This window comes from Sinocyclocheilus anshuiensis, unplaced genomic scaffold (assembly GCF_001515605.1).
Source record: "Sinocyclocheilus anshuiensis isolate Anshui unplaced genomic scaffold, SAMN03320099.WGS_v1.1 scaffold816, whole genome shotgun sequence".
Taxonomy (NCBI): Eukaryota; Metazoa; Chordata; class Actinopteri; order Cypriniformes; family Cyprinidae; genus Sinocyclocheilus; species Sinocyclocheilus anshuiensis.
This window is the reverse complement of record NW_015554154.1, coordinates 1,312,805-1,328,232: the sequence shown is the minus strand read 5'-3', so window position 1 is coordinate 1,328,232 and position 15,428 is coordinate 1,312,805. Positions and strand designations below refer to the sequence as shown.

At 37.3% G+C, this 15,428-nt stretch overlaps 1 protein-coding gene across 2 annotated transcripts in view; it reads right to left on the bottom strand.

Annotated features, from left to right (window-relative positions):
- LOC107670741 (disintegrin and metalloproteinase domain-containing protein 10-like) overlaps positions 1–15,428 on the bottom strand; it is an 82,633-nt gene that overhangs the window by 32,140 nt on the left and 35,065 nt on the right. For both annotated transcript variants that reach the window (XM_016463463.1, XM_016463464.1), the window contains exon 3: positions 2,565–2,683. In XM_016463463.1, coding sequence (XP_016318949.1) covers positions 2,565–2,683 — 119 coding nt within the window. The remainder of the gene's footprint in view (positions 1–2,564; positions 2,684–15,428) is intronic.

Below are 15,428 nucleotides of genomic sequence, written 5' to 3'. Positions count from 1 at the left end.
TTGTTTTCTGCAACTTATTGCACTTAACTCTTTTTAACGTCAAGCAATTCTCTGCTATATGCGTCGAACTAAAACTTTGACCTTTTGCAACGTTTTGATTTAAGTAGCCTATTATTAAAATGATAATGATATCGCACGGCGTTGCGATATGCATATTGCGATATGCATATTGCGATATTTACATTTGCGATATTTCGATATATCGTGCAGCCCTAATTTAAAGTACATGGGTAATTGCTCAAATCTCACTAATGTGTCGTCACCGATAGCCTCGTGGGCAGCGCGTCGACATGTAGCGCCATTGCGCTTCAGGGCGTCCCGTGTTTGAGTTGCGGCTCGCGGACCTTTCCCGATCCCATCCCCCTCTCTTTCCCACTTCGTGTCCTGTCTCACTACTATCCTATCAATAAAAGGCAAAAACGCCAAAAATAAATCTTAAAAAAATTTTTTTTAAGTCTCACTAATGTGTGTTTATCGCAAGCTGTAACCATCATCAATCAGGCTCAGTGCCTCATCGCACTACAAGGTACATAATGAGAATAAGGTAATGATACAGTTGTTCTGAAGGCCTTCACTAAAGTCAGGTCATGATGTCAGCTCAGAAACTTCAGAAATTATCAAGCGAAAATGAAGAGTAACTGAACAAGACATTTCATTCACTTATGCAGAAGATGAAATCTGAAAACACTGAAATACCCAAAACTTTTTAAAAAATCCATGCAGTGACTGGATTCAAATTATAAGTGACAAGAGACAGTGGAAAGCTATACAATCTAAAATTAAAATCAATTTATTTAAATTGTTATTTAATTGTAAATAATTGGCAATTATTTAAAATGTGTCCAATTAAGGAGAATATTTTTGTGTCATTTAAGACTGAAGTGTTTTACATAAAATAATTTCATGCTGTGTCTTTTGACAAAATTCTATACGTTTAGCAATGTGTGAGAAGATTTAAGTGGAAATTTGGTCAGCGGGTTATGTGAGAAATAAATGAGGTGCCCAGTGGTCAGATCCATGGGGAAAATGTCATCATAGCAGGGTGTGTGTGGTTCAGCTCTATGACAGGACACACCTTCACTTTATTGACATTTGCCTTCTTTTACAAACCCAACAGAAGACAGGATGAGCCTGACTCTACAGCCTCTATAACCTTAACAAACTGTTTCCATCACCCCGTTTTTATGCACATTTTGAAGTACTGCATCAGAAAAGAGCGATGGAAGTGACAAATTTTGGGGAAAAAGGGTGGTTCGCTTGAGGTGGTCTTTGACTTGTGCGAAAAAGGGTTAATGCGATTAATGGGAGATGGAACATGCATATGCCAAATAAATTCCTCCATGCACATCAAAAAAAGTCATGTGACTTTGCGCGATGGGATGGGATAACTTGACTAACCAGCGGACTGATCTTGTTGCACAGTAGTGTTGTCACTGTACCAAAATTTCAGTATTCGGTACAAATACCAGTGAAAATCCACAGCTCTCGGTATCAATTTCGGTACCATAATTGTAATCTTACATGACTGCGTTACCAAACAGCAGGCATCCTCCTCCGAAAACAATGAATGCATTTATAGTGTTTCGTCTGCAGTAAGTAATTTATTATATATGAAAATGATTGTATTCAGTGGGTTCTCCTACATTTCTTAGTGATATTTAGTGCCAGTTTAACAGGAAGTAACGATTTTGTTTTCTTTGACTCACTGGATGGAAATGGTGCTTATTCGCAAATGTTTTATGCAATATTCCAATTTTGCACACAAGTTAAATTCCAGTAATTTTTTTTTTTTTTTTTTTTTTTTACTTTTTGAGCATTTCTGTCAGAAGGCACTGAATGTCATTAACACCAGTTTAATCAAATAAATGTTCAAACATAATATAGCAATAACATATAATACAAAAATACAACAAGGACATATTTTAAATCATTTAATAAATCTGTTTCCTACACTGTTAAGAAATTAATACTTATATCCAGTATGCATTAATTTAATCACAATAAAATAATTTGTAATGTTACAAAGGACTTCTATATGGTTGTATATGTTCTTCTATATGTTAGCGGATGTTTGATTATCTAGGAATTTTGAGTGTATTCTTCATAGCCACTGATTTGAGTCAAAATTTATAGTTATAGAATTTATATTTATATATTTTTTTCTCTCTGACAGCAACAGATCACTAGGGTAGCTGAGGAGGCACCTGTATAACTAGATAAGCCTAAAAGAACATAATGACATATCAGATGCTACCAAAAAAATCCCTGAATAATTCATTATGGGGTACTTTTGCCCCCAAAATTTGAGGCATTTTCTGTGGATCAAATTAAAGGAAAACCCCACCAGAAAAGCAGTTTTCCCTCACTATATTCTCTTTTTCTTAATAACTCTCTACCTTAAATGATGTGTACAAAACAATCACTTTGCATCTTCTAAAACAGTGTACAAATATAATATATGGAGGCAATGTTTCCGTGGCAACTCATGAAGTGTGTTGAGGTGGATGCATGCCTTTATGTACAAGTGTGTGCATGTGTGAGTGCTGAAAAGGAGCCATGCTCACCGTAAATTTCTCCATTGTAAATGTGAGAAGTGTCATAGGGAATCTCTACTCCAGAAACTTCCACCTTCAGATCGGGAGCGAAGAGAGCGGTGTCCCTCTTCATCCGAAGGTTAAAATGCCTGATAAAAAAAGAGAGAGAAAGAGAACAAGATTAATGGACTGTGAAGTTGCCCGTGAGTGTACATACAATGTGTCCCGACAGAGGTGGATACAACACACACCAAAATACTACTAGTCTGAGCCAAGTCAGAATAAGAGTCATGATGCAGAGCATTACGGATACTGAGATAACGGAGGAATAAGGGAAATCTGCCAAACAGCATTTCTCACTGCCAAAACTATTTTTTTCCCTCATTTACCAGCATTTATAATCAAATCATATCTTCCCTTCAGATTTTTCCATTTCCCATTGGCACATTTGGTCATTAGGATTTTCTAGAACACTAGGAGCTGGTGAGTGACTCATAATGATTCAAAATGATTCATCTGGGTTATTAACTTGACACACTTGGGAAGTCGTGGCCTAATGGTTAGAGAGTCGGACTCATAACCCAAAGGTTGTGGGTTCGAGTCTCGTACTGGCAGGGATTGTAGGTGGGGGGAGTGAATGTACAGCGCTCTCTCCCACCTTCAATACCACGACTGAGGTGCCCTTGAGCAAGGCACCGAACCCCCAACTGCTCCCCGGGTGCCGCAGCATAAATGGCTGCCCACTGCTCCGGGTGTGTGTTCACGGTTTGTGTGTGTTCACTGCTGTGTGTGTGCACTTTGGATGGGTAAATGCAGAGCACTAATTCCGAGTATGGGTCACCATACTTGGCCACATGTCACTTCACTTTCACTTTCACTTCTACATGAAGATGCTCCGACATGTCGAAATTTATAATTGAGCGTGTGCTGGATGTCTAGTTGAAGACGTTATGGATTCATGAGAAGAAAAAAAAAACATTGAGTAAAAGAATGTTCACACCAAGAATGATAACCATAAAGATAAAGATAACTGTATTAGCATCCACACCAGAGCACAATGAAGTTTTATTTATTCTGCACTGCAGTTTTGTCCTCTGCTACTTTAAATGCTCAAGCTCTTTAAAACAGGAAGGAAAAAATCGTTCTGGTTCAACATTATCATTCCTCATTATAGTTATGATGTGGGGATTTCGCTACTCTTGAAAATATTCAAACTATTATTATAGCTTTATAGTTATCTTTACAGTTATCATCCTCGGTGTGCCTTAAGATTCCATCAAACCCAGAAGCAATCTGCAGATACAAATTTATATGCTAAATTTTTGGATCTGTAGAATGGATTTAAAGTACCTCACTCCTCATAACAGCCAAAACAACCATCAAATCTGCCATATTGTTAATAGAAAGGCAAATTTTATAATACTTTTTTTATATACCGTTCATTTTCTTTGTTTAAAAGTTCTGTCTAATCTTTTATTAGACAGACTGTTATACAATGACAGTACACTATGAAGATAAGAGTCTGCTTGCTCTAAGGTGCTGATATTCTTATTGCCATTTTCTGCTTTTGACACATAAAAAAAAAAAAAAAAAAGGCAAATATCGACCATGGCGATACATCAGTTGCCCAATATTTTTTAATAAATAAACATGCAAAAGGTGGGGAAATGTATATAGCATTACAAGTCTATTAATTCCCACAGAGCTTTTTGCAGAGTACTGTGTGTGCAGATTACATCAGTCATTTGTTTTGTTGACAGCAGAGAGAGAGAAATAAATGTCTTGCTCTGCTCAATGGCCTTGACCACCCTGCATTCATGGATTCCCTCAGGATAAATGGGATCAGGCATCACCCATGCTCGTGCAGCTGAGCCTGTGTGTGTGAAGCTCTTGTCTCTAATACATCAGAGGACTAAAGGAGCCAGACAATAGCTGTGGACAAGATGTGCCTCATCAGGGGAGATTTTAATCATGTTAGCTTGAGAAAAGACATTACCGTAATGGGAAAAACACCACAGTATTGACCTGAAAAAAAAAAAACCCACAAAGCTGAATTTCATAAGAGGCTCAGTACAGGAACAGGAAGACTCGAAGCCAAAGGGGCGGACCCACGTCCCTGTAGTAAACACTCCTAGTGATGAGCATAGCAGCTCAGTGCTCCACCCAGGATTGGTTTGACCTTTGTGCAGGTAAGACTCACTGCTAACATACGCTAGTACTGTCATGAGGAAACTGAGAACAACAGTGAGAGATAGAGAGGGTCATGAAAAAGTGTAGGAGGAAAAGAAGAGAGCGGAATCTAAAGGACAGAGAGTCCTGGAGGGAGAATAGGCAGGTGGAGGAGGTCAGGCCATTCTCAGAACTCTCTAATTAAAACTACCCTTCACACACACACACACCTAAATAAGGACACATAGACATCTACAGTTTTTTATGCACAGGAAATTCTAATTATTACAGACGACCCCTAATCAAAGTGTAGCCACCTAAACTTACATACATTTAGACTACACAGCTAAACGAGAAATGAATGAGATGAGATCTAAATGAGAACATCCCATAGACTTCTATTGTTTTTATGTATAGCTAGGTATAAATACTATATTCTCACCTCAACCGCTTTTATTACCAACTCAAACATGAAGGAAAGTTTGTTATCAAACAAACTTGTTTAGCATGAGTAGCATCATCAACTAATTGCTTATTACAGAGAGACAGTTCACACATAAAATAAAATTGTCATCAATCACTGACCCTCATGTTGTTGAAAACCAGTTTAACTTTATTTCTTCTGTGGGACACAAATATGATTTTTTTTAAATTGTACTGCTTTCTCTTTTCAAGAAAAATAAAATTGAATGATTGAGGCTTTCAAGTCTGAAAAATGGCACGAAAAGCAATATCATAAAAGTATACAAAAAATCGTTTTGGACACGAAAGTGATTAATTCTTGTTTAAACGGTAACTATTCCTTTAGATAAGAGATTTTTGGGGCATACACTGATTCTAATTTGATTTAAACTTGTTAATATTGTGGCAGACTTTCACTTGGAAGTAAACATAACAGCATACAGTACAGATTCTCTGGTACAGAAGGACATTAGGAGTACTGAAGAACATGTATGTTCACTTCATACCAATTCATACAGTGTCACTAAACAATGCTTTAACACACAAAAGACACGCATACCTCAGAGCAGGCACTGACAGGTAACAATACCTACCATTTATGGGGGACACAGTAGCAGAGATTAGAGGAATGAGCATATTACATGTTCTTTCTTGTAAGATCCTGTGAAGTGTTACACTCAGACAAAAGGAAGTAGTGCAGGAAGTCTCAAAGTTTTCACAACTTACAGCCAGAGAATGGCATTTTGCACAACAAGTTTAAATGAGATCACTTATGAGTCAATAAACGAGTCAGACATTTATGAATTCTGAGATTCATAAATTAAAGAATTACACTTCAGAGGAGCTTAATAATTTATGCTGGTATAAACAAAATCAGACACGGATGATTTCATATTTGCGCTGAAGCGCTTCGTACTTTTCAGTATGTGACTCAGATCATGAACAACACCCACCATCTTATTCAAACTTCCATGGTGGGCATTGGGCAAAATCCCCACACACAAGTGCTGTCTACACCTCGTTTAGCCACATGAGTCACAGTGGAGACCACAGAGCACAACATTTCCCCCAGTCCCCAGAAACATTCAGAGTCTTTGCTAATCATGTCAAACCAAGGCAGGCCTTTAAAAAGAAAGTAAAACCCAACAGTGGTGCTTTCAATATCCCCATCTCTGGTGCTTCTGCAGGTGGAATGACAAAGCGTTACAAAAAAAATTCTCCATCTAGCTAAAAATGATCATTGTCCAAATGTTCTCAGCAGTTAGGGTAATTGTCCCACTCTCAAGTTAAAATGGATTCCTGTTTTGGTTCTACTCATAAAACATGCAAGAGAATGCCTGTTTAAATACAAAGCATTCTACAAAGCATAAGAAAATAAAAGAAAGCAAAGAAAACAACAACGTAAAAAGTAAACTTGGATGCACAAACTTTCCATTTTCTTTTCCAATTATACTTAGGCTGCATTTCAAGTGCATTTCATCCCACTGATGCACATGGAATACTGTACTAAAATATAATCTAAAAGAGTTACATTATTAGATTACATTTACGGTGGTCCTTCTGTAAGAACAGTTTTACTAGTTTTAAAGGGTAAGAACATTATTTTGTGTTTTTGGTGTAATGAAATGTGGCGGCGGCAACAATACTACAGCGAGAATAAAAGTTACGCCTTCTTTCTTTGCGTGAACATTTGGGCGGCGTTATGCAAATCTTCCCTCATCGTGACGTAGACATGTGGGGGCGTGTTAGAACGAACCGTTTTAGGTAGGCATGGTTGACTTAACTTTTATAAAGAATATCTCTTTGGATTTGAGGCTTTTGCATCTTTGCAACTTTACAGATCTTCTTTATGCACCAAGAGCTTGTAACACTTCAAAGAGAAAGGAAAAATTGAAATCAGATCATATGACCCCTTTAAGTTAATTATTAATAATAATTTCCTTATGAACAGAATTTTCTCTATTTTAAAAGCACTAAAGGATTGTTAATGGAACCATTAAGCCACAGGAATCATTAAGAGGAATCAGAACCGGAACCAGAATAATTAATTTCCTTTAAGTTTTTTAACCCATTTAACCCATCCTCTGGGATACTGACTTTGTTGGTCAATCCTACCCTGGGTCGAGACAGTGCTAGATTAGAAAGCACCTCAGCAGCCGCTGTTTGCTTCTCATACAAATTAGCGGCATTTCCACTTCTCATTACTGCAGAGGGCTATATTTATCCTCATGTGATGACAGGAAGGCAACATCTGGGAAAGCAGTGTGTTTGTAAGCCGGTAAGTACAAGCAATCACAAAAACCTGAACTCAGCAAATGCAAAGCACACATGAAATCACAAACGCATACACAAAGAGAACAGGATTCCTACTCTACAAAAATAGTTGTGATAAGAGAAACAGAAGAGTGTTAAAGATGCAATTATTATGGGCAAAAATTAATTTCATTCTGCAGCCCTAATATGCAAGCAGACGGCTGATCATGATTTTAATGGGTCTCACCACCAACAGATCATTAGACTCTGATAGCAGCACTCGACCTCAGAGCCAGAAGAGACAGCCCCCTCATCAGCTGAGCACCAACAAGCCTTCATTAGCTCCACAGTAAATCACTGCATTTCACTTGCAGTTGTCAAGCGCCCAGCAAACTCCTTTGCTTGAACATCCCAAAAACCAAAGGGAGGCATCTAGGTTCCCACTGTGATCTTTTGTCCCTCGATGGCGTCACTTTCACTGCTAAATGCAGTTCTAGGAATATCCCACCCCATCCCAGTCAGACCCAATTTAGTCCAAGCGGCATGTGCAATATCATTACCCAGCACTCAACACTTTCAATTACGTTTACAGTAATGCATCTGAAATTAATGACATCCCCCACCGGCTCAGCCCCCTAATCTGAGTATAACTGGATTTCTGATGCAGGGTAATGACGTTTATTTAAAAAAAAAAAAATAAATAAATAAAAAAGGTTGACGCCAAAAGCATAGACGGCAACTATGTGAGTCTATAAGGCCAGAGTGATACAGCAACAGGATATTTACTGAGTACATGATGCTCCTTTTGTTTACTACAGAGTGATAAAGGAACGCTTTACTAGAGTGCTCTATGACAGACGGAAGATGGGGGCGGTAAACAGCAGGGAATTCTGAGTGAGAGTGAGTCTGTGTGAGGGAGAATGATAGGCACTGAGAATGAAACAGCCTTTAAAGAGCAAGCAACTGAAAGAGAGGGGGAAGAATAAAGAATAAAGGTTGTTAAAGATGACTGTGAGAGATGGCAGCTGAATTAGGTCAGGATGGAGGAGGTAAGCGCTAATGAGAAGAACATCCCTATATTACACAACTGCCTGCCTCGAATGACACTCCTCAACAACAATAATAATATAAATCAAAACAGAAAATATATTTTTTAATGACTTGACTATTATTATTAATAACAATAATACAAATATTAAATTAAATTATTAATAATACTATAACCACCATCCTATAAACCTGACACAAAATTTAGAAAAAAACAGTGCAGTGCAGCCAACTCACTCCATCTATACTGGGATGAATGATCTCCAGAAAAATTGAGCAGGCAAAATGACCGAATGCACACTGCTAGGGAGATAAGAAGTCTTTGAGTGAGTTTGGATTGGAGTTTGGATTGCTTCTCTAGGGGCAGGGGCAGGTTGTGAATCACAGCAGAAATCAGGGCTCTGGCATCTCTGAGCTGGACTTTGCCTCAACTGCTTGCCTCTCCTCCTGTCCTTCTCTCCTCTTTAAAGCTACCTATTTTTACCACACTCCATTCTAAGGACTCATTACTGAGACACAGATTTGCCCATCTGGCTGCTGGAGGGCTTCACATACGGACACTTGCTCTATGAGTACACAAAAAACATGAAAATAGGGAATGAATCGTCAGACGCCAGAGAAGCCATTGATCTTGCAGTGCATAGTGCGCCTGAATCAACTTTCCTTGCCAGTCTGTCTGTGTTCAATGCTGCATGCCACACAGAATCAATACAACAGAATTAATTGCTGACTGCACCACTGCGGGCAAGAGCAAAGCACTGGTGAGAAATCTGATTCCTATAACTGAAATGTGATTATTTAATTAGACAAAATTCAACTCAATTAAAAGATATGTTGTATAAAATATGAACTATTCTGAAGTAGCTTCACAAAGAAAACTGCCTAACAATCCCCAGTGAGACAACCAAAGGCAAAAACCCCTGAAGATGTTTAGGTAAAAACAAACCTAGTTCAAACATCTGGGTCAGCAAGGAAAGAAATATAAAGAATACTTTGACAATTTTTTACTTACTCTTATAAAATAATGGTAATGGCTGCTGAAACTTCAGCTTTGCTATCACAGGAATAAATTACATTCTAAAACATATTTAACAAGTTTAAAATTTTAATATTACTTTTTTTTTACAGTTTTTTTTTTATGAAATAAATGCAGCCTTGGTAAGCATAATAAACTTTCAAAAACAAAATAATCTTTACTAAACCTCTGTAAAGTAGTGTAAATCTAAACACATGAATCTTCATTTAGTACAAAGATGATGTTTTGACCTTGTAAAATATGCTTTTAGTTCTTGTTGAATTAAAAAAAAAACAGAGGAAAAGCCATTAAGATGTTTATTTGCTTGTCCATCTTCTAGTGCGCTTGGAAAAAGAGTATCAAGTCTTAATGAAAGTCCTTATTAAAACATTATGTGCTTGCATTCGTCGTTTTAACCAATATTGTAAACAGCAACATTTTAATCCAATCAAACATCTTATTGGACATTGTTCTCTAATTACCTCCTCTCCCTGCAGGAGCATAAATATTCTCAATAACGATACCGCAGACTTATTATATACTTATTATTGTTATAATGTACCACACAACGAGGTTGTCCTTCCATTATCAGATGCAGGCCTAAGCCAGTTTGATTAGTAGATTTCCTGCAGAATGTCCTAGAGGAGCACCTCAGACTGAATTCAATTCAGAGCAACCGGACAAAAACATCAGGGACAAGTATGAGCAACTGGAGCAAGTGTTACTCTACAGAGAGAGGAGACAGTGAGAGTGAGTGAGTGCAGATGAATAAGACCGTTAACCGTTTGATGGATGGATGGGAAAGCTTTACTGAAGAACTTTTCAGTATCAAGCCTTATAAAGAACCCATCTGGCGATGAGTCAACATCTTCTGTACAGCACATACTGCTACACAAAGGACATATTTGGACTGTACAGATCACTGACATGATGATCAACTCACGATTCGATTTCAATTCACGATTCGATTCGATTCACAATAATTTTTTTAACAAAATGAGATTTAAGACAAATTATAAATTAAATGTGTCCTTTTATTATTGCTTGGACAAAATACTGTACGTTTTTGTGTACATTATTTTGAAATAAATTTAAATATAACACTATAATAATATACTAATATAGCACTTAAATGATTGCTCTTTTGTTGGTTTTGATTGCTTCTATTGTCCTCATTTGTTAGTCGCTTTGGATAAAAGTGTTTGCTAAATAACAAAATTTAAATATAATGTAAATGTAAATAACAAAACTAAACTGAAATTTTAAAACAAGCCCCAAATAAAATAAATAAGTAACACAAATAAAATAAAGTTCTTCATGTAAACAAACTAAGGCTCAGAAACAGCAGACGAGCTGAACGAGACGCAGATTCACTCTCTGCCAGCAGGCGGTGCTTAAAGCGTTTCCTTGGTTTCTGCTGTAAAGAAAGCAGCGCTGCACTAACAAACTTTAATATGCATTATACAGAGGCAAGAGAAAAAGAAAAATACCATCGAAAGACAGTAAGTTCCCCTCAGACATACATTCATATAAACTCCTACCCCTAATTGAATCGCGATTTGTTTAGCATCTCAACCGATTTGAATCGTCACATTTAAATCGACTTTCAACCGGCTCGAGGTTAATCGTTACATCCCTAACTACCACACAAACTCATTCTCTTTAAGAAATACTTTGAAAATGTCAATTTTAATAAACTGGAACCTTCATCACAGAGAATGTACACAAAATACACACTTGTAAGAAAAACCTCTTGATCTCAATTCCATTTCCTCGTAACAACAAAAAACAACATGCACTGTTTAAAACAAGAAATAAAATATGTATTTCTTCTCGCAGTCTGCGGTCATGAGATCTGCTGTGATCTCTCAGCACTTCCTTTGTTATTTCAGCCACCTGTGTGCTTCCGAGTCCCTTCACTGTGATCAATAAGAACGTATGGACAGCAGATGAAACCCCTCAAAAAATGTGAGTTTTTGTGTGGCAGGACATCTGAAGAGCTCTGCAGGGCTTCTAAGAAAAAAAAAACACAAAACATCCAAAAGCTGAAGATCACGGTCAGAAAAACAGTTTGTTGCTCACTGATGATCTCTGCTCATTGATTGCTTCCAAAACCAAAGAAAACAAACAATATGTTTCATAGTGTGTAACCGAGCATTACATTGCTGAAGAAGAGGCTGAAACAGAATTATTAAAACTAATACAGACTTCTCTCACAGAGATCTTATTTGGATCACATGCCCAAGACTCATTTTTCAGGTATTTCAGGAGAATGTAAGGAGAGACTGTGTTCATACTCAACTTTTCCTAATCTCTCTGTTCTCTGAGCTCACATGAGGGTGTGAGAGGGGAGATATGCATCACATGAAGACCATGTGACCCTGCCATGCCCGTTTTACGCAGAAGAAATAGCATGTTTATCACCCACCCACACACACACTCACTCATGACAACAAAAACATGACACCATCGGTCTTCCTGGTCTGCATGTTCTTAGCATAGTTATAAAAGGCTGATATCATTACCACTTCTACAATTATATTTGAATGGGAAAAGAAATTGTGTAATTTTAAAAAGCCAAATAGAAGTTTTAATAGATATTTTCAATATCTAATGCAATCAAATTGAATGCTTCTGTGCTCATTTGTACTGACAAAACAGGCCGTTTTTATTTGCCCTGGGAAACAGCAGTAGCGGATGAGACCTGGGTACACAAAAACATCACAATCAAAAATGTGCAAAGTTCAGGAGCACTGGCAGAGTTAAGGAGTCAGAGTATGTTGTATGCTGTTATAATAAATCTGTGCCTTTTTAATGGTGGTGTGGAAAGTTCCAGCTGTGTTTGAATAGAATTGTACATTCAGTTCCACAATAAAATTGGATTTGTTCTTGTTTCAGAAACAAAAATGTCCAACAATATTACAAAACTATGCATTTGGCATGGCCTCTATGTAATTTGCCTCGATCTAATTTGTAATGATTGTTAAAAAAAAATGCACTCCTGATTTTGGATCTCTTTTAGCACCCTAACTTACTAATTATTAAATCATGAGTACTACAATAATCATACATTTAATTAGTTTCAGCAGAAATTGACAATCTTATAAGTCTTCCCAGCTCTTCTACAGCATTTCTAGAGCAATTATTCCACTGTTTAGAGTCTCTTTCTTTCTTCCTTTCTTTCTGCTTATTAAAATTTTACACTGGCTATAATCCTTTATATAATATTTTATGTAATCATGCAAATAATGATAAATCATCAATGATTAACAAAGAGCATCAATTACAGTTTAATATGGGAGCAAATTATCTTTAATGCTTTTAAATGACTGGGGTCTTAGAAGACAATCCTCTTGCTTTAGGGGACAATTTTCATTTAAAATTTCATTAGCCAGTGTAATTCCATTTTTAATATCAGCTTATACGAGTACACACACGTGGTGTTAATTAAAGGGAAAAAAGCTTATGAAACAAGCACAGATATTTTGTCTTTAAGGAAGACTAAAGACTAAAATAACATATAAAATGTGTCTATATATACAATCTAATATACAGTGTTAAACATCTTAATACGAATACATATGAAAATGAAATTTTTTTGAAGCAGTCACTAGCATAAGCAACATTTGGCTTATAAAAAACAAGCTATTTGTAATAAATTGCAAATGAGTTTGACTAGCTACATGAAATGCTAAGTACTGTAACCTTAATATGCATGATTTTAGTTAATAAACAAATATGTTTGAAAGTGTGTATTCACATGCAGGCACTCATCTGCATCTTCTTTTATTCACAGCAACAAAACATTTAGACTAAAATAAAATGGCCACGCATACAGAGTTGAGTTCCCACACAGAAAACACCAGATACCTCTGTGGGAAAGCAGGGCTGGCTAAGATCCTGCAGTCAAATAATACTGCATCTATCACTGAACTCCCTTAAACAAACAAGTGAGTTCATCCACAGTATTGAGGTGGGCATCTGAAGCCCAGCCTGCTAGCTCTGAGAGCTGGGGGCAGGAGCCAAATGACAGAGGTAATTCTCTCTGACCTTCTCAGAGACCAACAAACCTCTTAGTAATTCTACCTACATGAACTCAGTACTGAAAGGAGAGACAGAAAGAGGTACTGACATAGAGAGGAAAAGATATCTGAATCCGATCAGATATCACATATTATAAACTGAAGAATCTGTCCTCTAAAAAACACCTGCAGTGATTAGAGCAAGTCCATCAGTCTCCAGAAAGACTGTCTCTACAGCCTATGCTAGAAAAGCAATGAGTGGCATGCTGCCAGAAGTGCAGCATCAACGTTTAGCAGAGACAGAAACATCACATCAGAAACTCAATAAATAAACCTCACACACAAAGACAATTATTTAATGTGCTGGTTCACCGTGTGCCTGCTGACTGGTATATTTATGCAGCCGGTGGACAGGAGGAAGAGGGAATTTTGTAGTGATCTTGGCTGTGTGTAATCAATAAAGTCAAGGCTAATATATACACTGAGCGGGTTATAAAATACAATAGTTATTTTTCACTTTTAATACGGTTTTTATGATGACCATAGAATTTTCAGAATTCATGTCACCAGTGTCAATATCGCAGAAAAACTAATACACACCTAAAAAAAAGAAAATAAAGAGAGAAAAGCTCTTTGAAGATAAGTAACTAATTGCAAGCAACAGGACAAAAATAAATAAAGAAATGCTACATACATTGTATAAATTAATCATTAACTGCATAGTTTTCACTGTGTAAATTAAATTTCTTTTTATGTAAGTTACAAAAAATTATTCAGTCAAGAGCAATGAGTGTGTGTGTTTGTGTGTGTGTGTATACACACACTCTGATAAGCTAAATAGGCTATTGCATCCCTATTACAAAGCAATTGCCTTAGAATGCATTTGTGGAATTTGTATGTAGGGCTGAATGATTAATTGCAAACATGAAACATATGCCATTACCTATATTGTACTGTGGTACAGTTATGGAGGCCCTTCATAATGCAGAGGTCAACACGCGGAAATGTTTGAAAGCGTATATAATGAATGTACTTCAAAACGGCACATTGAAATTACTCAATCAGTAACCGTGTTACAGTGCATTTCATTACTGAAGACTATGACCTTAAAATAATATATATAATAAGGTAATATATATATTCTTATTTATTTATTTAAAGTCTGTCTAAAGCAGTGGTTCTCAAAGTGTGGTGCACGCCCGAGTATTGCAGGGGGAGCGCGGGCCATCAGCAGAAAAAGACAGCAGAAAACAGCCAAAGGACGTACCTTAGAATGGGAGATGGATCGGTTTGTGAAAGGGAAGAGAAAAGCCATAGGTGAAGTCGCACAGACCCAGGCAGGTGCTGGTCATTCAAAAGCTAAACGCGTCGTGCCGCAACAGCTCTACACTGGACGCGACAAAGTGACCGTTGCAAATCATTTTAACTTAGTGTCAGTACGTCATAAATAGAGGGTTTTTCGGGGTTTTGTCATGTCGCGCCGCATCCAGTGTACACAGCGTCACTGATGGACCCTTTCGCATCACGGTCTTTCATAAGACCGTGATGACGTGTTTAACGGTCATTTTTCTTATTTGTATTTTTTTTATTTTTTTTTTATGTATGTACATTTATAACACTATTCTTTGTATTATATTACCTTTGCATCAAATTATTAAAAAACGAGTTTACGCTAATGCGCGGTAGGCTTGCCGCGATAGACGGTGCTGACGGTGATACCGTGACGGTTAAGCCACAACACCGGTTACGTCACTTGCCCACCGCGGCACCGACCCCCACCGTCGTTTAGATTTTTTTATAGAAATAAAAATCATTTAGTTCAGTAAAAGAACAGACACTACAATTAAAAACTGAACGCGGCTGCTCAATGCAGCGTGCCGAACGACAGTTGCATCATGGATCAGATTTCATTTATCCAGTGAGGAG